Below are 24,122 nucleotides of genomic sequence, written 5' to 3'. Positions count from 1 at the left end.
CTTAGTAAAAAAAACTGGTGGGATATATATTTGGTAAAAAAAATTAAGCAAAAACACTGGGTGGATAAATACTTAGTAAAAAAAATTAACAAAAATACTGGGGGGATAAATATTTAGGAAAAGTTAAGGGAATGAAAAGAGAATATAGATGGTGGTATATATAAATTTAGGAAATAAAAACTTGGTGATTAGAAACTTGAAAATATTTATAAAAAGTTGGGGTATTTATATTTGGAAAATAAAATTAGGGGAATAAACACTTAGAATAAAACTGGGGATTTATAGAGAGAAAATAACATGAAACTGGGGGTATAGACTCAGAAAATAACATTAGAAAAAGCTGGGGGTTTATAAACTTAGACAATGAAATTTTGAAAAGAGCTTGGGGAATAAAGTATTAGAAAAAAATGGGGGTATATACATTAGGGAAAACACTTAGGTAATAACATTTTTTAAAAAAAGATGGGGGAATAAACAGAAAAAAATGGAAATAAATACTAGGAATTCCTGCTGCAACAACAATTGAGATCCTTCTTACCTTCAACATTTAGTCAAAGAGCAGTTGAAATGAATGGCCAGTGAAACATCACAATGATGATTATTTAGGCTTTTATTTAATTTGGATTTTCAGAAGTACACAGACACCATATGATGCAAAAGAGACATCTTCAAGCGGGCAACCTCGGAAGAAGATCTCTTGGGCCTGTTGTGTGGAGAGAGGGAAAAAAGCAAAAGTTAGAACATAGTATAGAGCCTGGAGATTCTACAGATTGGCTTAGTTTTTTTTTTTTTATCTTGATGCTAAACAGGGAAAACTTGATTTAACCAAGGTATTTGGGGGGTGCCAAACAATTACAGGATAGAGAAATCTTACAAGCAATTTAATAAACAATTTGAATAAGTTAATGAGTGCCAAGTGCTATTTTCCCTTTTCCAGAAAAAGCAATGAAATATACAGACTGATGTTAACAGTTAGGATAAAGTTGGCTTAAAAGTTTTGGATACAGCAATTAAATATACAGATTGATATTAACAGTTAGGATAAAGTTGGCTTAACAGTTTTGTATACAGCGATCAAATATACAGACTGACGTTAACAGTTAGGATACAGTTGACTTAAAAGTTTTGCATATAGCAATTAAATATACAGACTGACGTTAACAGTTAGGATAAAGTTGGCTTAAAAGTTTTGTATACAGCGATGAAATATACAGATCGACATTAACAGTTAGGATAAAGTTGGCTTAAGTTTTGTATACGGCGATGAAATATACAGACTGACGTTAACAGTTAGGATAAAGTTTGCTGAACAGTTTTGTATACAGCCATGTAATATACAGATTGACATTAACAGTTAGGATAAAGTTGGCTTAAAAGTTTTGCATACAGCAATTAAATATACAGACTGACATTAACAGTTAGGATAAAGTTGTCTTAACAGTTTTGTATACGGCGATGAAATATACAGATTGATGTCAACAGTTAGGAGAAAGTTGGCTTAACAGTTTTGTATACGGCGATGAACTATTCAGACTGACATTAAAAGTTAGGATAAAGTTGGCTTGAGTTTTGTATACGGCGATGAAATAAACAGACTGACGTTAACAGTTAATATAAAGTTGGCTGAAAAGTTTTGGATAGGGCAATTAAATATACAGACTGACGTTACAGTTAGGATAAAGTTAGCTTAAATTCTGTATACGGCGATGAAATATACAGATTGACATTAACAGTTAGGATAAAGTTGGCTTAAGTTTTGTATACGGCGATGAAATATACAGACTGACGTTAACAGTTAGGATAAAGTTGGCTTAAAAGTTTTGTATACGGCGATGAAATATACAGACTGACGTTAACAGTTAGGATAAAGTTGGCTTAAAACTTTTGGATACAGCAATTAAATATACAGACTGACGTTAACAGTTAGGATAAAGTTGCCTTAACAGTTTTGTATACAGCGATCAAATATACAGACTGACGTTAACAGTTAGGATACAGTTGGCTTAAAAGTTTTGCATATAGCAATTAAATATACAGACTGGCGTTAACAGTTAGGATAAAGTTGGCTTAACAGTTTTGTATACGGCGATGAACTATACAGACTGACATTAAAAGTTAGGATAAAGTTGTCTTGAGTTTTGTATACGGCGATGAAATAAACAGACTGACGTTAACAGTTAGGATAAAGTTGGCTGAAAAGTTTTGGATAGGGCAATTAAATATACAGACTGACGTTACAGTTAGGATAAAGTTAGCTTAAATTTTGTATACGGCGATGAAATATACAGATTGACATTAACAGTTAGGATGAAGTTGGCTTAAAAGTTTTTTATACAGCAATTAAATATACAGACTGACGTTAACATTTAGGTTAACAGTTAGGATAAAGTTGGCTTAAAAGTTTTGCATACAGCAATTAGATATACAGACTGGCGTTAACAGCTAGGAGAAAGTTGGCTTAACAGCTTTGAATGCAGCGATTAAATATACAGACTGACATTAACAGTTAGGAGAAAGAAAGCTGGCTTAACAGTTTCCTATAAGTGGTTGTTTTTGTATAAACCAAACAATTACAAATCGAAAACGTTTAACACTCGCAATGAAAACTATCATTACATACAACACAACAGGAACCAAGTCGTGCCTATGGATGTCAGTTTAGAGTGAGCATTTACCCAGTAAACTGTGCGTTGATGCCTCGGCTTTGTTCGATTAAATTAAAAAGAAACACAAGTGCACGAATCGATAATAAAGAGAAAACGGACAATGTACATTTCAAGTCCAATGGGAAGCGTCTTCCTGATGCCAATGCTAAGATGGCTAGCTATCCACATGGCTTCGAGCCGGTGGGGAAAATGAGTCAAAACTCTAATTGTCGACGCCGTGTTCAACCTGGCATTAAACTCAGAGATTTGGTGAAGTTTTTGGCTCAATTGATCGCTAAAAGTCTATCGGTAGCGTGATAAAAGTGGACTTAAGACGCCTTACCTCGATGCACGATGGTCGGGACTCTCCGTAAAAATGGCTACTCGAAAAGACAAGACACTGCGCATGTGCCACATTTACGCAGTACGTGACGATAGGCGTAACCACGCCCATATTGAGAATGTGAAAAAGATGGTGGCTGGCTTACCGCACTCCTCTAGGTGCTGTCCTCTCAAATCGTTGTCTATGTTTTGAAGATGACGTCATTAGTCATGATTTTTAAGGTCTCGATTCTATAAACCAGTATGTTAGTACACTACTACCAAATATTGAGAAACATTTTAGTATATTAAAACATCAACTCACCTTTATTCCAAAATAGACAATGTGTATTAGTAAACTATTATTCCCAAAACACGTCCATTTCCCCCCCAATAGTTTTAAACTTTATGTACTTAGACTGGAGACATAATGCTAGTGTTTACTGTTCAGGGTGATTTAACAAAAAATAACCTTACTATTAAATAATGTCTTTTGTAAAGCTGTTCTATTCATTTTCATTTTTTAAAAACAAATAAAAGCCCTTATATATACAGGATTGTTCCACACAAAAAAACCCTAGTAAACTTGGTCTACTTTTTTTAAGAAAGCAGCCTTAGTATTCATGGAAATTATTTTGTGCAAAAAATAAAATCCTTACTAACCGTGGTCATTTTTTTTGAACATACAAGCCTTGCTATGCATAGTAATTCTTACTATTGCATTGTGTATTTATTGATTTACACACAAATTGCCTATTCTTTTGAAGTGAACATCATTTCTTAACCTAAAATATATATACAAATGCCATACGTAACTCTGAGGTCATTCAAATGAAAATTATCCAAATGATTGACTTATGAAATGAGGTCTAACATTTTGGAACACCCTTTATCTACTACAGGTGTGCTCTCAACAAATACAGTAGCTCAAGTTTCCTTTTTTCCCCCCTAAGAAAATGAAAAATAACAATGACAAAAGAGGTTGATCAAGCAATTATTTACTGTCCAAAACAAAAGAGCAAATCACTTACAGTTGAAGGAGTGGGTAGGTAACAGGGACTCAGTGATTAGGCAAAGTGCAAAGCCTAAGCCTAGACTTAAGCGCGAGAGCCCCCCGAAGAGCTCCGTCCCGTCCCATCAAATTAACCCTGCAGAGACCCAGATTGGACGGCCTCTTGGTAAGATTGGCCGCCCTCTTTGGGCTCTGGGAACAGCTTGATGAGATCGTCAATGCGCAGGATGGTGATGGCCGCCTCCGTGGCAAACTTCAGGCTCTTGGTCTTCACCATGGTGGGCTCGTACACCCCCGCCTGCCTGTTGTCTCTGGGTTTGCCGTTCAACAGATCCAGGCCGATCCTGAGAGATAAAAAGTAAAAAAAGAATTCCCTCCAAAACTCTTCTGAGTCCACAAAGAGCTCAGGCGAGACTACTCCGGCCTAAACACTCACCATTTGAGGTTCTTGCGTTCGGGATTGACCTGCGCCTCGTTGTGAAAAGCCCTCAGCTTGGCCACCAGGTCCGTGGAGTCCTGCGCCGCGTTGACGGCCAGCGTTTTGGGGATGACCAGCAGGGAGCGAGCAAACTCGGCGATGGCCAACTGCTCCCGGGAACCCTGAGCAAAGGACGCCGAGACCAACTTCCAGATTTGCTTCTCCGGTTACGGCGTGGGGCGTTCATCTCTCACCATGCTGGTGGCGTAGTTTTCCAGATAGATGGACAGAGCCGCCTCCACGGCGCCTCCTCCCGGCACCACCGATTTGGACTCCAGCACCCTCTTCACCACGCAGAGCGCGTCGTGCAGCGAGCGCTCCATTTCGTCGCACATGAAATCATTGGCTCCGCGCAGAATGATGGAGGCGGACGTGCGTGCTTTGGTGCTGCGGGAGGAGGGTGAGAAGAAAAGATGGTCAAAAAAATTACAAAAGACAACTCGTCATCGCGTTCAATTTACTTCTTAACGAGGATGAGCTCGTCGTCGCAGATGCGTTCTTGCACGACCTCCTCCGCTTGACCCAACATGGTGGCCTCAAACGTCTCCTCTCCCTCCAAATTGGAAAGAGACGGACAGAGGGTGGCTGATGGGAACAAAAAGGAGTCAAAGGTCACACACACGTCAAAGCCTGGGCGGCGGCGGACATCTCGTCTCACCTCCCGTAGCCTTGGCGATGCGTTTGAGGTCCCTCTTGAGAACTCGCCTCACGGCCATGGCGCCGACGTCCACAAAGTACTTCAGGCACATGTCGTCAATGCCGCCTGTGGTCAGTACCACGTTGGCTCCTGCAGCCAGGATCTTCTGAATTCTCTCCTTGGTGATGTCAGACTCCCTAAAAATACATTTAAAAAATCTGTGTTTTTCTTTTTCATCATCAATAAGCCAAATGATGATGCAGAGCAGTTGTGTTTTGTTTTAACTGTCAACCCCACATTAAAGAAAACAGCACCGAGCCAGCTGCCGCCTTAAGTTGAGGGGACGCTGTCGTTTTCCCCACGTGTATCACCGCATTGACTACTGAACCAGCAACACGGCAAACTTAGATGGGACTTTGAAGAGGCGCCAAGGAAGAGAAAAGACTCCGCCAAACCTTTGTCGGATCTGGTCCAGCTTCTCTGGGTCGTTGATGACCACCTGAACGCCCATTTTCATCTTGGTCTTCTGCAGGCTGAAGTCAAGGCAGGCAATCTTGGCATTGAGAACTCGCTTTGTCATTTCTGTAGACAAACAGGCACGGTTGGTGTTGTTATGTATTCTGGAGGTTATTGTAAAGAGATATTAATTGTCAGGCCAGTCAAATCATCACAGGTTACAAAATCCAGTGACTGTATTGACAGACCTTTTGCTTTATCCCACGCGTATCACCGCACACGTCATCAAAAAAGACAAAGCGGTAAAAAGAAATGGGAACAACACTGAGGCATTTCCATTAAAAAGATACCTTGCGAGCCCACCGTGCAGTTGACCGCGTAGCCGTTCACCAGAAAACTCTCTTTCTGGCTGCGTCCGTGCGCTTTCAGCACATTGACGGCATTGATGGGGTATTTGGCCATCCCCCTGGCGTCCACGAACTTGACAGCCATGGTGGCATCCACCACCATGTTGGCAAAGAAGTCGGCATCACTGAGGGCGGGGGGTTAAGGCACGATAAGGGGCGGGTTTTGACTCGGTCGCATTGAGCCAGAAGCAAAAATAATGATAAAAAAGGATACACTCCGATGATCTTGGAGGACATGGAGGTCTTGGCTGCATTGAGGAGGCATTCCCTACCCAGGTCGTCGGTTCCAATAGTGAGATTTTCATTGATGTAACGGACTGCCTCCCTGGACCGCAAAAAAAACTACTGTCAGATTACGCCATAAAAACAAATCATAAGTATTTTAAGGAGTCCAATTTTTTTTATCTATTCAGAAACCAAGACAGATATACTTTAAAGTAGGCAATAAAACCATAACAATAATTACTGTGAAATAATATAAGTCAACAACAATATTAGATATTTGTGTAGAAGTAATGACACCATAATAAATATTTATTTGGGTTGTGAGGCAAAATGTCTCCCCAAAGAAGACCAGGAGATGACTTTGACACTGAATGGATGGATGGAAGCCATCATACTTGCACGCCAGACGATACCCGCTGATGACCGATGTGGGGTGAATCTTCTGCTTGACCAGTTCGTCAGCGCTTTTCAGTAACTCCGCAGCAAGGATGACCTAATACATAAAATTAAAAATAATGTCGCACCTACATCCTTTCGAAAAACTTGGCATGTTTTATGTTCCATCTTTTCATGAGGAGTAGCACATGTGAAGCTGCATTACCCCTTCAGAGACAGATGGGAGTTTATCTCTCCTGTTAGCATAGCCGCACACCCGTTATTGAGCAGATGTGTGGTACTATAACAGGATGCAATGGAAGAATTTGAGCCTTACCACAGAGGTGGTCCCGTCTCCAACTTCCTTGTCCTGCAAGTCAGCCAGTTCGCAGAGGACCTTGGCGGCCGGGTGCTCCACCTCCAGGAGCTTCAAGATGGTTGCTCCATCATTGGTGATGGTCACATCCTATAAACACATTTGAATTAGATACATTTTCTAAACCACATTATAACAATATATAAACCATAGGGTGGTTATAACTGACCCCAATGTCGTCCACCAACATCTTATCAAGGCCAACAGGTCCAAGGGAGCTCTTGACGATGTTCGCAATGGATGCCGCAGCCATGACTGAAATAAATTAATTTTAAACCTTTACCATCAAAATAAAAATTGAGCACTGGATTGCAATACTGTTATTTGCTTGATGTCTCGTTTATTACACTATTTTGGGAATGTTATACATATGTAATACATCATACACAAAGCGTTAGCTGATACCAACTCGAGTTTATTTATTTAGGTTGCTATTTTAGTGCGAGAAAGGCACATGGATTCATCACATAATGCATTTTTTCCATAGATTGTATTGTCAATGTATTGGGTGAAGAACTACAGAAGCTGCCACACCTTCAGACATGACAGTTTTTCTATCCTATTAGCATAGCCATCCATTCACGTTTGTAATAATGGAAGGGACCTAAATGGGATTTTGTCCATACATAGATGAGATGATCAGATAAGGTACATCTAGTGATGCTTAAGCAGATCTTCAACATAGCATGACAAAGAATTTTAGGCTAGCGTTAGCAAGTAGCTGGGCACGTGCGCAACACAAAGTGTTCGTTTTACTGATCTCAGAGATCACAAAAAAAACAAAGCAGACGCATTAGCGTATAAATAGGGACTGCTTACCATTTTGGGTGCGAACGGATTCCCCAGTTGTTCGCTGGCCGAGAACATTTAACGGACCTTCTAGCAGCGACATTTTGGAGCGAGGCAGGGATCGAGGAGAAAGATGGAACGCAAAGCAGTTTGGGTAAGCCGGACTTCATCAGAATATTCGAGAAAAAAAAATAAATGCTAATTATTCCCAGAACGAACGTAACTTGCATCAATTTTATTTACAACTAGATATAGAATTGTTATAACCGTAATTGCACCCAAATTGCGTTAAAATCAAGTTTCTATTCTGTGACGGTAAATAAACTACATCTCCCGTTATTTCACAATTCTTCTTCGTGATAGGGTATAGTGTAGCCTCGTATTCTGACAGCGCCGTTTACTGGCGTTATTAGGTAGCGTTTACTGGGGTATATAGTAGTATTTAATAATAAAGTTAAGTTTTTTATTTGTCCTTGATTTGCATGTTCAATTATTGTTATTAAGAATGATGGAGTACTTTAGTTGTTATTTTATGTCATTCATTATTCCCTTTCAGAACATTTCGCAGCCCCTAATTAACTTATTAATAAGAATATATACATTGTAGTTAGTTTTATATTTAATAATTCTGTTCCAGAGTCAAGTGATTCCAGGCTCTCCATGTGGTTGGGAGAAGGATTGTTTTTGCAAACCCTGGTTCCAAGATTTACACCTGCATACCAAAACCTGTGCTGGGTTTAATGTTTTTTTTACATTGTATAAGGTCCAGAATAAAGAATATATTTGTGTGTGCCTATATGAGTAATGAGGAGAGAAATCACAACATAATTTAGGTTGATATTTATTACCTCAATACATTTTTATTGAGCAATGAAAACTAGGCCGTTAAAAAAAATACAGTACACTTGACCTAAACATTAAAGCATTGTAAAGCATACTATGGCATTTTGGAATAACTTCCCTAAAATGTACATCTTTACAAAATGTTTACAAAGTAGACCTTGGAAGAAAAGTGCAAAAAAAAAACGGAAAAAAAAACAAACAAAGACTGATTAAACCCCACCGGTGAAGCAGAGGACAAACGTATACAATAAAACAAAAGAACATACTTCATATTACGAATGTGTTTTTTTATGCATGTCTTCATGTGAACAGTAGACCGTATTGTTGTGCTTTTTGATTTAACATTTGGATCTTGCATTAAGCAGTGCATGATTTTTTAAAAAAAAGCTACCAATTCACAGCATTTGACTTGAATTTGGCAAATAAACACCCCCAAAAATCTGAATAATCTTTTAATAAATACATTAGTCTTTCATTTACAACCTGTAATGGACCTGCCCTTGCATGAATAGTCATAAAATATCAATGGGGATGTTTTTGAATAAATAAAATGGTTTGAGTAGTCTGTAAATTGCTGCTGTTGCTGCTGCTGCTGTATAAACTATATATTGCTAAAACCTTTTTATTATACCCCCCAAAAACAATGGATGTAGTGTATAATCAGTAGTTTGATATATATGTTTGTAATAATCCCTCACTGTCCATTTAAGTGTAACATGTACAATAGGGATGGGAAAAATTACTAATCAATAACGGATTGGTAGTTACTTGATTAATCATGTTCATCCCTAAACAGAAATATAGAATTAGTATTTAAACCTACATGGTCCCAGAATATATGTTGTAATATGATAATCCACGAGATGAAACATTGAGATGCAAACATATCAAATATTTGAATATTGCTCATGTTTAAAATAAATAAGAACACTTACATTTCTCATCTATCATGATAATAACCAGCAGGATTTCTTGTCTTAAAGTACTATAAATGCTGATAAAATTAGTAATGAGAATAATTATATTTGTAATTGCCAACATGTTTTTTTTTCTGTGTTCCATTTAATTGTAAGATACATGTGAGTGCAAAGTGCTAGTTTGCAAAGGTGAATATTTGGAAAGCGCATTTAATGCTGAAAGCACAATTGTAAACATTAGCTTTGCAGGCCAGGTGCTTGAACTTGAATTTAAATATGACAAGGTCCTCCAAAAGTCATCACACCTTCTCTAGGTGGGCCCCTGATGGCCTTCTATTATGAATAATCAGTTACAGATATTCTAAGTGTATTGGCACGAGACCCCAGTGGAAGGAAACACCTACTTATGGTTTGATTACTTCATAAAACTGGAAGAGCCGGCTTGGCTTGCATGCACAATTCAAAGCGCCATTGCTCACCATTAACAAACAACCAATGTAGTTTTCTTTGAAGCCTCGCCCATAAAATATACGACTAGGTATTGACACGTTAGGTTTTAGTAAATGCCGGTTTTGGCTTTAGTAGAACTTGTGCTACATGTGTGTTAAATGTGTTAAATTCCCTTTTGTTTGTAGGTGAAATAGTGGCAGAGTAGTAGGATCCCTTTAGGTCGAATTAGAATGGATGTAACGGTTTTTTATTGATAATTCGGTTTTGGTCGTGAGGTCAACTCATGCAAAGCTACTAGAGCTCAGACATTGGATTTTTTCCCGAAGAGATTGGACAATGTTTGGCTGATTTTGCTGCGGTTCGCTCCATAGGTACTTCTCCAGATGTTCACGTTCGAGGGATCTCAAGGTGTCGCTAGAGTGCACAGGGGTGCAGGGTAAACTCCGCGAATGGGTGACACCCCTGTTTTGGTAGTTCATGCCGGCCACTGAGCTTCCACCTGATTGCCCTGCCCTTCCCTGCTGCGGTTCCGCCTCGTCTTCCGAGCGGATCTCCACGTAGTCGTCGTCCTCTTCCCCGTTGTCCTTAAAGTTGGAAAAGTAGTTTTGAGTGGCGGCCAGGAAGCTCAGGGCGGTCGCTCGGTTCAAGACGACCACTTGTTGGCCGTCGTGTAAGGTGAGGTCCGACTCCCCTCGGGAGGACCTTTCCGGAAGGCTACTCTGCCGGCCGGCACTGGCCAAACTGAGACCGTGGAGTCTTTCTTTGGAACCAGTAGGTCCATCAGTTTTAGGTCCACACTGGTTGTTCTGGTCTGGCTGTGGGAAATTTAGAGTGCCGGCCGATTGGGAGGATTGTGCCTTTAAGGAAGGTTGTCTCTTGATGGTGCTATAGACGTGGTCCTCTTTCTCGACGGGTGCCGATATGCAGGAGCTCCATCTCTGGGATGGGGGGCTGCTGGGTGAGGACTTGGGGCTCTTGAGGGATGGGATGGAGCAGGAAGATGCGAGTCTGCGCTGAGGTGAAGAAGATGCCCGAGCGTTGTTGCGCAGGTCGCCGGCGGAGGAGATGAAGTTGGTGAGTTCGCCGTTGCTGTATGTGGAATGGAGCCATTCCTCCTCCAGGGAGGTTTCGGGCATGGACGGAGAAGTGGAAAGACCTGGATGAGAGTGCCCGATGGAGGCAGAAGAATCCTTGAACATGACTTGGTCGTAAAGTTGGGAATATTCGGCTATCCTGGCACCTGTAGACCAGAATACAGAAGTTTAAATTTTGGTGTATTACACGGGCTAAATTACATTTATTTTCTGACACATTTCTTGTTAACATATTCCCAATGTTCTTGGAGATGCTAATTTTACAGTACTTGACAAAATCATACACAAATAGTTGTTGGAATTGTACTTTTTTGTATTACCTATTGCAGGTCCCCCCTGCTTTTTTTCCTCCAAGATAGCAGCCAGATCTTTTTGCCTTCTGTCACTCCTTGCCCGATTACAAGAGTCGCCTGGATCCATGCTCCTCATACGTATCAGCTGATTGGCTTTCTTTATCTTCTGACTGTATTGCCGAGCCATCAAAAAGACACGACTCTTGTTTTTGTCCATAAGATCCAGAGAGTCTACTGACTCACCTAAGAGGAGCGAAGAAGAGGCAATTGGGGTGTCCAGACCTGCCAATTGTCCTGGGAACAAATGATGAATATCCTTAATGGCATTTTCTCTGAGAGGAGGGAGTTCCACCAGGTCGTCATCCTCAAGACGGAAACTACCACTGCTTAGGCGGGCCAGTCTGTTACGCATACTCTTCACTGTGCCTGGTTGGGGTTCTGGAATGACGGGTTGGGAATCAGAAAGAGGAATTTGACATTTTCCTTCAGTGGTTTCATCACTTCCGTCAGGGAGGTTGATCAATGGGACGCTTATGGAGTGTGATAAATGGGCAGGAGGCTGTTTAGGTAGAGGGGTGGATTGATTCTTCCTGGGTTGGCTAGCGACAGGAAGCTTTTTTGTGGGGCTAGTTTTGAGTGGGGTTGTCTGATTGGCTGATTCACTGGCGCTTACTGGGAAGGCGGCCGGCAGTCGGTCGGCTTTCTTTTCATTTTTCCTGATGTAGTTCTCCAAGTCAGTCCAGAGCTCGTCGACGTGCTCTGACATTTTGTCGCTTTTCGGCGACGGTTGGGAGGCCAGTGAAGTAGTGGATGATGAGAAGTAGTCGAGCTCTGAGGGATATGGGATTGGATGGGGGGAATCGCCAGAGTGAAGGTTCTCAAACTCGGGGAAGGCTCGATTTAGGTCTTGCTGAGAAGATATTAAAATGTCCCTTTTGGGATTTGATTTATTAACTGCATTTGTCCGCTGTATGTCGATAGATGGCGGATCCCTGAAGCAAATGGTATCATAGATGTTCTCCTCAACTATCTTGAGTTCAGGAGACCCCTCTCGTCTTCCTTTCTGGGTGGAGGACTGGTTCTTTAAACTAGATGCATTGTCTAATTTATTCATAGGCTCTGAGACATTAGAAGAATCTGGAATACTTGGTGTCTTAGCTGTTTGGCTTGGGGGAACCCGCACATTTGAATAAGGTTCTTTCCATGTGTGGCCTTCATCAGAATCCCTTCTGATCAAGCCCATTCTCTTAAGGTCCTCATAGCTGATGTTGTCGTATACATTTTCAATGTCGTCCATCGTCAGCTGCTCGGCAGACGAGGACCCCGATATTTCATTGCCGGAGGACTCTGCATTTATCACTTCCAGGTTGCCACAATCTTGGCCATCATCCGTCTTTTTCTCACCAACACTGCTCGCCCTCCGCAGAACTTTACTATCACTGGATGGTGGTTCCACCTGGACAGAGGGGAGTTGCTCCACATGCCAGCTGCAAGGCCGAGCCGTCCTCGGAGACGACGGGGCTTCCGATCTTTCCGGGGGAGGCTCGGGTTCTGGCCCTCTTGGCTCTGTGGGGACAAACATCTGATAGATGTCCTCATCGTCGTCATCGGGCTGCATTGTTCGCTGTCTGGTGGGGAACATGGCTCTCCGAGCGCGGTGGTCCGCCCAGATGTTTCGGACGGAATGATCGTTTTCGGTCACAACCACGGTTGGGTTGGGGGACTCTGGAGGTTCTTCTGTCACGCGAGAGGTCCTGCGTAGTGGCGGATGATGACTTGCGTCCCTTACAAAGGATTCTCTGGCTCTCTGAATGTCCAAACACAATAAAATGAGTAAAGAATCCAAATACAAGCTGCTTTTCTATTGGTCCGTCCCTTACCTGAAGATCTGCAGGACTCATGTTGAAGGTTTTCCACTGTTCTATACTATCCACAGATGCTTGAGGGTTTAACCTCTTTCGACTGCTTTTGCCCGGAACTCGCAACCTTTTTCCACCACCCTGAAGGCAGAGCCACACCATTTAAAAACATGTCCAAAACAACATAAGTTGAAATCCATTGAATTTTGAAAGCTGATAAACCTTGTTTACACATACCAGGCCACTGTCATCCTCATCATCAGCGTCTCGCTGGTGTGGCTCCTCTCCTTCCTCTCTGTCGCTGTGGTCGTAGTGGTCGCTGGGGTCTAAAGACTCCTGGGATTGGTTGATGAGACTGCGGCTTCGGCCTATTGTGCCCAGAGCCAGCTGGGAAACTGGAGAAAGTAGCGTTGCACCCAGACTTGTTCGCTAGGGTGAAACATTGTTTCAGTTGTATAAAAACTTGGATCATTTCAACAAAGTATCCTTTGCTTAATAAAGATATTAAAGTACATATGAAGTTTTTGACCAACCTTTTCCCCATCTGCGTTGGCTGCATTCTGCTTGGCATTCTTTAGTAATTTTGAGAGCGGTTCTGATTGGAAAAAATGATCATTAAGATTTCCTTTTTTAAAAACAAAAGATGTTCAATGATAAAATATTTTCCCGAATAAATCCTCACCTTTTCTGCGTCCTCTGCGAGGACTGGCACCCTCTTTAGTCTGTGGGGAATCCTTCTTGTCACTGTCGGTGTTGTAGTGAAATCCAGGATGATCTGCAAAAACAAATGTTTAAATATGAGATGAAAATCAACACTTATTTCCTAACTAAATATATCTTTATATTGGGGGACTTACGCATGGCATCCATCTCTAGGATGGCTTGCTTGGCCTATAAAAGATAACATTTTATAGGTTAGGTCTAATATTGGACTCTAGGTGACGCCAAACCCATCACACACACAAAAAAGTGCTAGATTAACTCCATAGTGTCAATCTTGGGTCATTACAAAAAGTGCAAAGATTCTGGACTGGTCCAAAACCATCCTCAGGCAACCTATCCTCACCTTGGCAGGAATTTTGGCAGGGTGGTTTTCAAGTATGAGCCTTTTGAGGTGTAAAATCCACATGCGCTTATCTTGCTGGGTCTTGGCCTGCGGGCAGCGTCAAACATTATAAAGATAACATCGCACATGGCCTTTTTAAAAAAAGGACAAATGTGATTTGTTTGGGATAAAGCCCCTAAATGTCGGAACACTTCTTTCTTACGCAATTGCCATTTCTAGTTTTAGTGGATAACAGTGGTTACATAAGGAAAATGTCTGTTATTATCTTCCCGAGAACATGTCGAAGCAAAACACTGTTCCAGTAGGATTGCATTGTCGGTTATAATAGTTTAAACACGTCATTTTAGTACGCCTACCATGTCTGTGACCTATTTTTGCCACCTGTGTATTGATTTAATGTTATGATACCTGGACTGTGTGTTGTAGTTTGGGGTTCTTGTAGTGAAACACGCTGAAACTGAGCGGCTCTTTCGGGATAACTTCCACCAGCATGAGGTTGCAGCACTGCAATATAATTTTAGGTTAAACATCCCATTGGTCTTTACTGCGTGTTGTATAAAAAAAAAAGCTGGGACTGACCAAGATGTGAGCTTTGTAGGTGAAGGTTTCTTCTCGCTTTTTGGTGATGAGTAGGAGCTTGTCAAAGAGGAAGAGCGTTCTCTCGTTCTTGGCTCGCTGCAAGCGAAAGGTTCCTTCCAGGACCAGCTCTCCGTAGCCAATCAGATCAGGACCTTTCCAGTTGGTCAGCAAGCTCTGGATTTCCTGCAAAGACAGACAATCAAAGGAATGACAATGTCCATACCAAATACATTTTTATGGTGTCTTATCCAAGATAACAGAGGTGAATATTGATGCAAATGCAACTTGTGGGATGGACTAAATGTAACAAATAGCATCAACTTGTAATTGCAAGGATGGTAATTTTCTCTAAAAGGCATTCTAGAAACCCCCAGCACACATTCCTGCATTCATTTGCCAATTCCGGCTTCCAGCTGATAGAAGAAACAATCTGGCCTCTTATGAGCGCTCCAAGGCCATGATTGGCCCCCTTGGAAAAACTGACTTGCGCAAGACATGGCCGAGCATCAGAGCCTTGACTCAGTTCAACTCACAGCTCGCCTCATTCAACAGCACACAAAAAAAAGGGCTCACTGAAAAGACTTGAATGGGGCATGTGATTGCAGCGATGAAAGCTGGTTTCGCATGACATTAATGGAGTAGAATAGATGTTTGTTTACTCTACCTGCAATCTAACAGCGTGCTCATGCTTCCTCTTCATGTCGTTAATGTGCCAAGCCACTCTCTGCATGGTGTCTATGGCTTCCTGCACCACTTCATATGTCTCTGTGTCCTTCTCCATATGGTTGGCTATCTCCTGCAAATCCACACAAACACTGAAAATGATTGGCTGCATTTATTGTTTGCCCAACAACCACAAAAACCAAATGTGTTTTGCTACGTCCTCGTCTATTTACAGCACGCCATCACCCACAAGAACATTCACGCCGAGTACCATATGTCAGGCCTACTTTTGTAGCTTTAACGGATGGTTTAACCCACAGTTAGGGAACCTATGGCTCGGGAGCCCCTTGTGGTTCTTTCCAAGGGTGCATATGGCTCTCCACTAACCTCTGAGCATTATTAGCAACAACATAATATTGTTGTCAAAAGAATCCAGGGACTTTTTTACTTTAAAAGTGGTGAAATCACACAAAAAATACACATTTTCATGTATTTTTACCATTCAAATCTGAGAATGGTCTATTAAGAAATAACATTAGAAAATATGAATTGTGTATGGCTCTCTCTGTCAAAATGGTTCCCGACCCCTGGTTTAACCGTTTGAGAGAAACTCTGGTAGAGCTGAAGGTGCCACATATTGACATACGTGAAGCAGCAGATGGTACTTGAGGATCCTCTGCACCGGCTTCAGCAGGTAAGAGCCCAAAGGCAAGGAGTGGCGTAGAGATTCTTGGCGCTCGCGGAAAAACTTGGCCAACGCCTTGTTCCTCATGCACTCGGCGAGCACAGCCACCGACCTGTGGAGTCAAAACACAGCTATTATGGAGTCGACTTAATTTAATGGCACATATACTGGAAGTGTATAGTACGTCATGAGCTTTGGCGGGCCAGGATCACACCTAATGTGATCTGTTATGTTGTGTAAACTGTTCTTTAGCAACTGTGGTTAGGTGGATTTGTGCATGTATATATTTATGCAAATCAATGGGAATTATAAGACGAAGGAAAATTTTAGGAATAGGAGTGTTATGTTGGTATTATGGCATTGACACTACCTCCAGTCCCTTATAATAATTTATTTTTTCATTACACTATTCTGAATGGATAGTCTCATTTATACTCATTGATTAGCAACAATGTAAAATGTTGTCAAAATAATTCAGAGACTTTCTGAACTGTAAAAGAGGTAAAGTGACTTAAAAAGTCACTCATTTTGATGCATGTTGACTTTAAAATTCCAAGCATGGCTCTCAAGGATTAACATTTAAAAAAATATGAATTGTTTATGGTTCTTTCCATCAAAAGTAATATTAAATGACTCATTACTTATGATATCATGACTCGTGCTGAATGCTATGACTCGACAAGGAGCCAGAACGCTTAACCTTGGATGACATGAACTGTAATTTTACCAAATCTGTGTTTAAGAATGACACACAGACTCATCAAACTCTTTAAGGTTAAATTGACCCGTATAGTAAAAGATCGAAAGACAACCAATCACTACTGACGCATGAAGAGTAGACTGATGACCCTTAGGTCATTAAAAGTGGTCAATCACACATTTTGTGTGCAATGACTGACAGTAACGGATACATAGATGTGATTAACTGGAAATGAGTGGTCTCAAACATCATTGTGTTTGCAATCATGCATTTCTCCATGTCTAAATTCCAGCGTATTCCCATACAGTCTTCACATTGTTCTTGGAGGAAACCCGACCTTGACCTCGATACATCTGCATCTTCTCCTTGTCCTGTCCGACCTAAACTGGGGTCACCAGCTGTGGTGCGGACACAAAGACGGGCTCTTGTCCAAAACTCTTACAGTAGTGGCTTCACACCAGAGTGCTTTTATATTTTGGAATTATTATTATAAACCATAGAGAGAAATTGTATCCAGAGGGCAAGGTGTGTCATAGTTTATCTTGGCATGAGGAACAACCTCACGCTTTAAACTGAACAATCCCATTATTTCATACAGGTGTCCCATAGGACCACCCACCCAAAGAAGAATAAAGCATTAGAAGAAGAAAAAAGTGTGTCTCAAAAGATAACAACTGTCAGTAACGTGTGCTGTAAGTCTGTCAATAAGTAATGAATGGGAGAATTAAAGAAAAAGAGAGAAAGAGGGAGGGAAAAAGACCCTTAGGCACAACCGCAAGCAGACAATTTGACTCCTTAGCTAGGAGTTAATACAGTGGCGTTATATGAGACTCTGGGAAGAAAGTTGGAGATGAGATCAGGGCCACAAAGACACTGGAATAATGCTGTTGTACAGTAGAAAGAATTCAAAATATAAACGTGTCATCATGTGAAATGTCACACGAGACTTCAGCGACGTGAGCATCAGAAAAAAAAGTTTTCATTGTGTTCTGTACTGATCTAAAATACACTATAGTCTTACCTTGGGTAGTTGGTACAGTACTGGGTGTATATATGGAATTCTTCACTCTGAAATTTAAGAAAAAAAGGGGGGTAATTAGATGATGTCACTGGAAAGACAAAAGCAATTTATTTAATACTTGAATTTCTGTAATATCACTGGTCAGGCTGTATTTAAAAAAAGTCTTTCCATGCAAATTTGACGGTGCAGGAGCATAGTTTGTATAGTTTGAAGTTATTTCAAGTAAGCACTGGGTGCTGGGATTAAATGCAACCCCCCCATGGAACCACAACGCCCCTTTAATTGAGACCTTGCCTTCATACCAGACGTGAGGCAGTGTGACTTCATCGGAAAACTGAAGTTTTTTTGACAAATCATCTGCATAGCATTCACTTCGATTTTTGGATACAAAAAAGGTCATTTTTTAAAATTCATAGCTTGACTATTGCCATCAATGGCAGTAAAACATTACTACACAACATCTGCCTTTACAACAGAAATGGCTTTGATGTCAAAAACAGTCAATGCCAGTGGAATAATTCAATTTAACGCATAATTGTTCTTGATTTCTGCACTATTAAAAAAATAACATAAAAAAATCACAAGAGACATTTTTTTCCCTATTATAGTCTGAAATAGCCTCCAAAAATATGGTCATTAGAATTTACTGCCTTTTTATTTGAGGTTTCCCATCATTGTCAAGCAAATAACGAGTGTCTGTATATTTCGGTCTTAAAGTACGCCTACCCAAGTTTCCCGACCGTTTGTCTCCTCAAGATGAACCCCCTGCTGTTGCATAACACTAGCAGTGTCTGGCTGCGTTCTATTTGCGTCCATAAACACTGAGGGGGGGCTTCAGGATGCTGACACAGGAAGCGACATCATAAACATGTGGGGAAGTTCATCAGATATCAACCCCAATGTCCCCATCCATGTGGACATAGAGTTCCATCTCTCCTTTTTTTTTGAAGGACCTCAAGCCAATAATTCAGCAGAACTCCTCGTGGGAAAAGGAACTAAATTGGAGAGCAGAGGTCTCCTCCATGTCTCCACTAGTCTGCTACCACAGACTGGTCCTAAATACAACCAGATGTCTATGCCATCCATTTTTTGACACATGGAGCGCTAATACCTACTTGCTGAACTTAAGTGCATAGACCACAAGACATGTCGATGTTTTGATGGGGTACAAATTTGCAAGGAAGATACATATGGGAAAATGTATACAAACATACCATAAGCATACCCTCGAAGTCAACCACACCGTCTTCATTTGATGACTATGTGACTTCAGTCAAAAAGTAATTATCCGTACATTTTAAAATGTAGAGTTAAAAGAATATGGTTGAAGGAGTCTGTCCCTATTTGACAAGTTGTTATTAGAAGTGTGGAGAGTGAACGACAAGAGTTAGTCATCTCGTAATTGTGTTTCGAGTGCCTCGGTCGAGTGACTAACAAACACTTAACAGGCTTATTTACTCATCCACGTAAGCCAAATGATTTTTTTTTTGGTCATCCCAGCTACTGTATTTAATTTGTCGTCTTGAAATAGACAGTTTTAGTGTCCTTGCATTGCTAAGAGTCTTAAAAATAGTATAGCACCGATACTAGTTTTTAACTGATACTGTACCACCAATAGAACATTTTTTATAATGTTTTCAGATTTAAAAAATTGGAAAAACCAAGAACAAATATACTTTAAAGTAAAAATAGTTAAATGGAAAACAACAGTCTAAATAAGCACGATTAATGTAACATTTATAGTTTTTTTTTTATAACTATAACCTAAAAAAAAGACTTTTGGTGGTCCAATAGAATAAAAAAAACACAAACGCACTTAAGTATTTGTTGCAGGCCTAGCCAAACTGTAAAAAAGTGTAACTTATAGTCCAAAAAAGATCATGTGCAGAGATATATTTGCTTGAAAAAGTCTTCTACCGTAAAAGCAAGACTAAACCACCCTAAACAATATATACAGGGTGCAATAAACGACCCAGACTTGCTTGTTTCGGGGAATAAAAACTAGGTTATGTGGGTGTTTTGCTTTGTTTACAGTTCTGCTGGAAGCGCCGCTGTGCGCCCGCAGTGAAAGGAGCCCCTTACAACAATAGCCAAGACATTTGTGGAGCGAGTTGGTGACGCAAAAGGAAGAGCATGTTTCTTCAGCCACAGGCAGACCGGTGGCTTTGCGGACGCCTATGCGACGGATTGAGATTTTAACGGCGCATTTCAGGGGAAATGTCGGAATGCGCAATCATGAGACATAATCCTCGGAGCTTTTTTTGGAAGAGGGACTGAACACAAAAGGCGTAAACAACATCAGCAGTTTTTGACTGTTCAAAATACAGAAATTCCAAGTACTGACCAATGTACCATTCACAATGTTGTCACATGAATAGCATAAACATAAGTTAGATGTTTTTTGTACTCTGTCCAAAGTGTGTGTGTGGGGCCAAAAATTTGATGTATTTTATTTTTTTAAATTTAAAAATAAATAAAAATAAAAATTATCCTCACCTTTAATTAGCTTTTGGCAAAAACTCAATGTAAAATGCCATAGAATGACCAATGATTAACATAAAGAGTTGCATTTAAAGTTTTAAAGTATTTCTTATCTAATGGATTAATGACAATGTGATTATTTCAATGCAAAATACGGAAGCTTAGTTTTAATGTGGTTTCGGCACAATACCTCTATTAAAGTTAAAAAAATGTACCTTTGATACGAAGCATTCAGCGATGGCCACAGGGTCCGCATTGCACTTTTCCAGGTGATGAAGCAAATCCCTGAAAAGAAAATTTGATTTCATACTCATCTGACATGTTCCCATATTATATGAACACAACTATTCAATCATAGAATGATGCTTTGGGCTATAGTTTCTGACTATTGTATCTTCACAAGTCATACCAGGAAGAGAAATGAGGAATAAGGGCAGCTTGTTGCCTTTGAGAAACTTCCTTGAATTCAAAACCACAGCTCCTGTGTGCACAAAAACTATCCCCTTGATGGAAAAGGGCCACTCGTGAAGTTATTGTCTCATGACTAAAGCATGAGGTCACTGCTTGAAACTGCTTTTAAGCTTCCCTTAACGGGCCGATTTCTTTTCTTTTTTGGAGAACGACAGCTGACAAATGACTGGGTGGCAAAGCAGAAGAAGAAAGAATGTTTATGTCCAAAGACCACCATGATGCTCCACTGTCTTTCAAGCTACACAAAAATGTCATTTGGGGGCACTGAATGCAACACACACCCACCTTACTTATTGCAACTGTTCTCCTTCTTTGAAATCAGCCTGCACATTCACTTTCATTATAAGTCACCTCTATAGTTAATAAATGAATTTAGTTCAAGTTATTAATCATCCACCAGGCTGACTTTTGATCCAAGTTTGTGAAATCAATTCCTAAAATGATCATTAGCAAGTGGCTGGATGAAAGTTATTTGTCTTTTCGAGTATTACGATAAATGGAGTATATTTGTGTGTAAAAGCCAAACCTGTTGAAGTGGTGGATGTCCTTGATGTTGCCAAATAGAAAGCCTTTATCCTCAGAGCTTAAACCAAGCAAACCCTGGTTGTTGATATTCTCCATGTAGTCCTGCAAGGAGAAAGAAGAAAAGATGGATTTTTAACCCAATGGGTGCAATAAAGTTTTCTTTGACACATTTCTGTACTGCTGTTAAACAGTTACATAGTAAAAAAAAAAACAATAGCAAACCAATGGTGTTACCTTACAACTCGCACACATTAGGAATGGCCGCTGACTATTAATCATAATGCTCCATAATAAATTATGCAATGTCTTTCAATGTCTAATCTATAAATTCATGCAATAAAAGCGCTCATCTCTAGAGTTAATCATCCACTTGCCCCAGAAGTCAGTCAGCCGACGTTTCGACTTCAACCTTTGCAAGCTTTTTGTGGATTGAGATAAAGATGAAAGAAAATCATAGTTTCAGTATTGCTCTGTTTAGATAAATGAGAAATAAACACATAAATTCATTCTAGGGCATCTCCTTATTTTTTTCAGGTTTCACTTCCGATCCAAGCCAGTGTTTTGCCATTACGCGTTATATTCCACTTTGCCCTCTGTAGCCTGTAATTAAAGTCAATAAAAATAACATGTATAAAACTCAGAATCTGACAGGCACCACTTCTTTTGGCAGTAATGCTTCTCTTGCACTTCTCTCTTAATGACAGATGGGTTTCAGTATTAATTTTATCTGTTGCTACAAGCAACTTAAGTAAAAAAAAAACAGTTAATCCATGAAGAATGTTTAAACGGTGATTCAAATGAATTCCTGGATAAAAGTGCACAATGAGAAAATGTCCTGTGACTTTTTTTAGGTTATGAAAAGAGAAAAATGAGAGAGAGTGAAGTTGTTTTTTTAAGCTGCCAATAAAAACATCTTGAAATAAACTGCGATCATTTGACTAAGCACTTAAGTTTGTATTCCCACAAACAAAATGTTGTTATGACATGAGCTCTAATCAACAATGATACCATGTAATAATACAAAAATAAAAATAAAACTAGTGAATATCAGGTTAGAATATTGTTTGGTCATTCATTTCTCACTTTCTGCTTTGTATGTTTTTTTTAGTTTTGTTTTGCAACCACATTCTAAAAGTCCAGTTTATGGGACTCAAGCCAGGGGCCATGTTTACAGGGGTTCATGTTAAGATGTAATGGTAGGTAGCGTGTAGGGCAATGCTTTATTAGTCACAGGGTCATGGATATGACCCCTATTGACCGATTGACTCAACGCATTCCCCTCCAGCCTGAGAATGACAATGGCCAACAAATCTCTCTGAAGTTACACTCCCTGCAAAGCAACATGTACTAACTTGATACACTCTGGTGTTAAGCATTAACCTCTTAAAGTACACACTCATTACTAACCCAAACACTTTACTCTACAGTGTAGTAGGAAGTCATTATTCATGACAATTCCTCGTGTAAACAACCAGATTATCGAACTTTGAAAATGTCGCAGCTGACTTCTAAACATTAACTTCAAAAGGCCGCCATGCTTTTCAGGTGTCATGGTGCAAAAAAACAAAACAAAAGGTTGCACCAGTCTGGTTGGGTTTTATTGCCAACTCTGATTGAGCAAGATGGCAAAAGGAGTACTGAGTCTGCAAAATTAAGACAGGTTTGCAAAATAAATCACCATACAGCTAATCAAAGTGATTTTCCTCTTCTGTAGAATGATATTCTTGGAGACTTGCTTCCTCATCTGACCCACTTTCCAATGTATTATACATATTTCAACTCATCGCACGATAACTACAATAAGTCTTGACTACCCTTTTCCATTGACTCATCTGGCCTAAACTAAAGTCCTTACCATGTCATCAATTTCAACTTATTTTTATCTCACAATTTTAATAATTTGATGAGACAAAATGGTTAAACGGTGCATACGCGCAGGAACGGTTGGACATATAGCTATGGCCACCAACCGCACCCCTGCTGAAAGAACTGAGCCCATGGGAGTCTGGGTAAATATTTGTCTTAACTCTGTCACACCCTCTTTGGTCACAGGAAGCAGCATGGAATCAGGGATTATGGAAGAGGGGGTTGCAATAACGCAGGCTTTGGTGACCATCAAATGGATGTTAATGTTCCTAGCTGATACAATCAGGCCTCACTGCAACTGATATTAAAAAGGCAAGGAAGGTTTAAATTGACATATATCCTTACATCCTGTTGAAAAATCTCCTGCCATGTAAAGATGTTGTCCAAGAGTGGGTGGTCCGTTAATGTAGACTGATGGTGGTCTGTAGGCAGGCAGTAGAGAGTGATTAAGTGCAGCGCTTAAGCCCTCTTCTGTGTTTTCTTAACCTGCTGTAGACACTCTTATCTCATAGCTAAATCCCTCTTCCTAGACTCCTGTCGAGCTGTCCCTTTTCCTCACCTCTGCATCCGAAAAGGACGAGGGGAAATGTGAAGGAACGCCAGAAGGCAGAACATCAATCCAAAATGTCAGGGGCCAAATTCAATGCCCTTACTCATCATGGCTCCTGTATAGACATAGTACCTGTTTTGGACCATCTATAAAAATGGACACATGGGATACAAATCAAGCCAGTTTCTGGTCCAGTTTGGGAAGGGATCAGTATCTAAAAATAAGACTTTTAAGAATGATGTTGTGTGTAGTTCAGTCATGTTCTTCATGTTGCTGGCTTTCCACTCTACTGCTGTTTTGTAGGATGCAAAATAGGTGGTGAGTCAACTATTGAATTT

The 24,122-nt window shown here is 40.4% G+C and overlaps 2 protein-coding genes and 1 long non-coding RNA gene across 4 annotated transcripts in view; all 3 read right to left on the bottom strand.

Annotated features, from left to right (window-relative positions):
* Positions 1 to 592: 592 nt before the first annotated feature.
* Positions 593 to 3,042, bottom strand: LOC144192130 (uncharacterized). The gene is made up of 2 exons (XR_013325050.1): positions 2,989 to 3,042; positions 593 to 703 (listed from the first exon to the last, which is right to left on the bottom strand). It is a non-coding gene; the product is annotated as an uncharacterized LOC144192130 (long non-coding RNA).
* A 906-nt stretch (positions 3,043 to 3,948) lies between these two features.
* On the bottom strand, positions 3,949 to 8,053 carry tcp1 (t-complex 1). Its single transcript, XM_077711263.1, has 12 exons — positions 7,752 to 8,053; positions 7,102 to 7,187; positions 6,894 to 7,022; positions 6,577 to 6,674; positions 6,171 to 6,281; positions 5,900 to 6,081; positions 5,549 to 5,675; positions 5,115 to 5,290; positions 4,918 to 5,041; positions 4,651 to 4,843; positions 4,415 to 4,578; positions 3,949 to 4,322 (listed from the first exon to the last, which is right to left on the bottom strand). Exons 1-12 carry the CDS (start codon positions 7,822 to 7,824, stop codon positions 4,109 to 4,111), a joined length of 1,677 nt encoding a protein of 558 aa, XP_077567389.1. The 5' UTR covers positions 7,825 to 8,053; the 3' UTR covers positions 3,949 to 4,108.
* A 496-nt stretch (positions 8,054 to 8,549) lies between these two features.
* Positions 8,550 to 24,122, bottom strand: part of LOC144192128 (pleckstrin homology domain-containing family G member 1) — a 28,243-nt gene continuing 12,670 nt past the window's right edge. For both annotated transcript variants that reach the window (XM_077711184.1, XM_077711183.1), the window contains exons 3-17: positions 21,370 to 21,470; positions 20,588 to 20,657; positions 17,892 to 17,938; positions 16,132 to 16,282; positions 15,487 to 15,618; positions 14,823 to 15,005; positions 14,652 to 14,747; positions 14,244 to 14,330; positions 14,035 to 14,068; positions 13,860 to 13,952; positions 13,711 to 13,772; positions 13,415 to 13,606; positions 13,199 to 13,318; positions 11,346 to 13,125; positions 8,550 to 11,171 (exon numbers count right to left, since the gene is read on the bottom strand). In XM_077711184.1, the coding sequence (XP_077567310.1) occupies positions 10,213 to 11,171; positions 11,346 to 13,125; positions 13,199 to 13,318; positions 13,415 to 13,606; positions 13,711 to 13,772; positions 13,860 to 13,952; positions 14,035 to 14,068; positions 14,244 to 14,330; positions 14,652 to 14,747; positions 14,823 to 15,005; positions 15,487 to 15,618; positions 16,132 to 16,282; positions 17,892 to 17,938; positions 20,588 to 20,657; positions 21,370 to 21,470 (4,107 nt within the window). In that variant the 3' untranslated portion in view covers positions 8,550 to 10,212. The remainder of the gene's footprint in view (positions 11,172 to 11,345; positions 13,126 to 13,198; positions 13,319 to 13,414; positions 13,607 to 13,710; positions 13,773 to 13,859; positions 13,953 to 14,034; positions 14,069 to 14,243; positions 14,331 to 14,651; positions 14,748 to 14,822; positions 15,006 to 15,486; positions 15,619 to 16,131; positions 16,283 to 17,891; positions 17,939 to 20,587; positions 20,658 to 21,369; positions 21,471 to 24,122) is intronic.

The sequence above is a fragment of the Stigmatopora nigra genome, unplaced genomic scaffold, assembly GCF_051989575.1.
Source record: "Stigmatopora nigra isolate UIUO_SnigA unplaced genomic scaffold, RoL_Snig_1.1 HiC_scaffold_25, whole genome shotgun sequence".
Classification (NCBI taxonomy): domain Eukaryota; kingdom Metazoa; phylum Chordata; class Actinopteri; order Syngnathiformes; family Syngnathidae; genus Stigmatopora; species Stigmatopora nigra.
The sequence above is the reverse complement of the archived record's forward strand: the minus strand, read 5'-3'. Positions and strand labels throughout refer to the sequence as shown.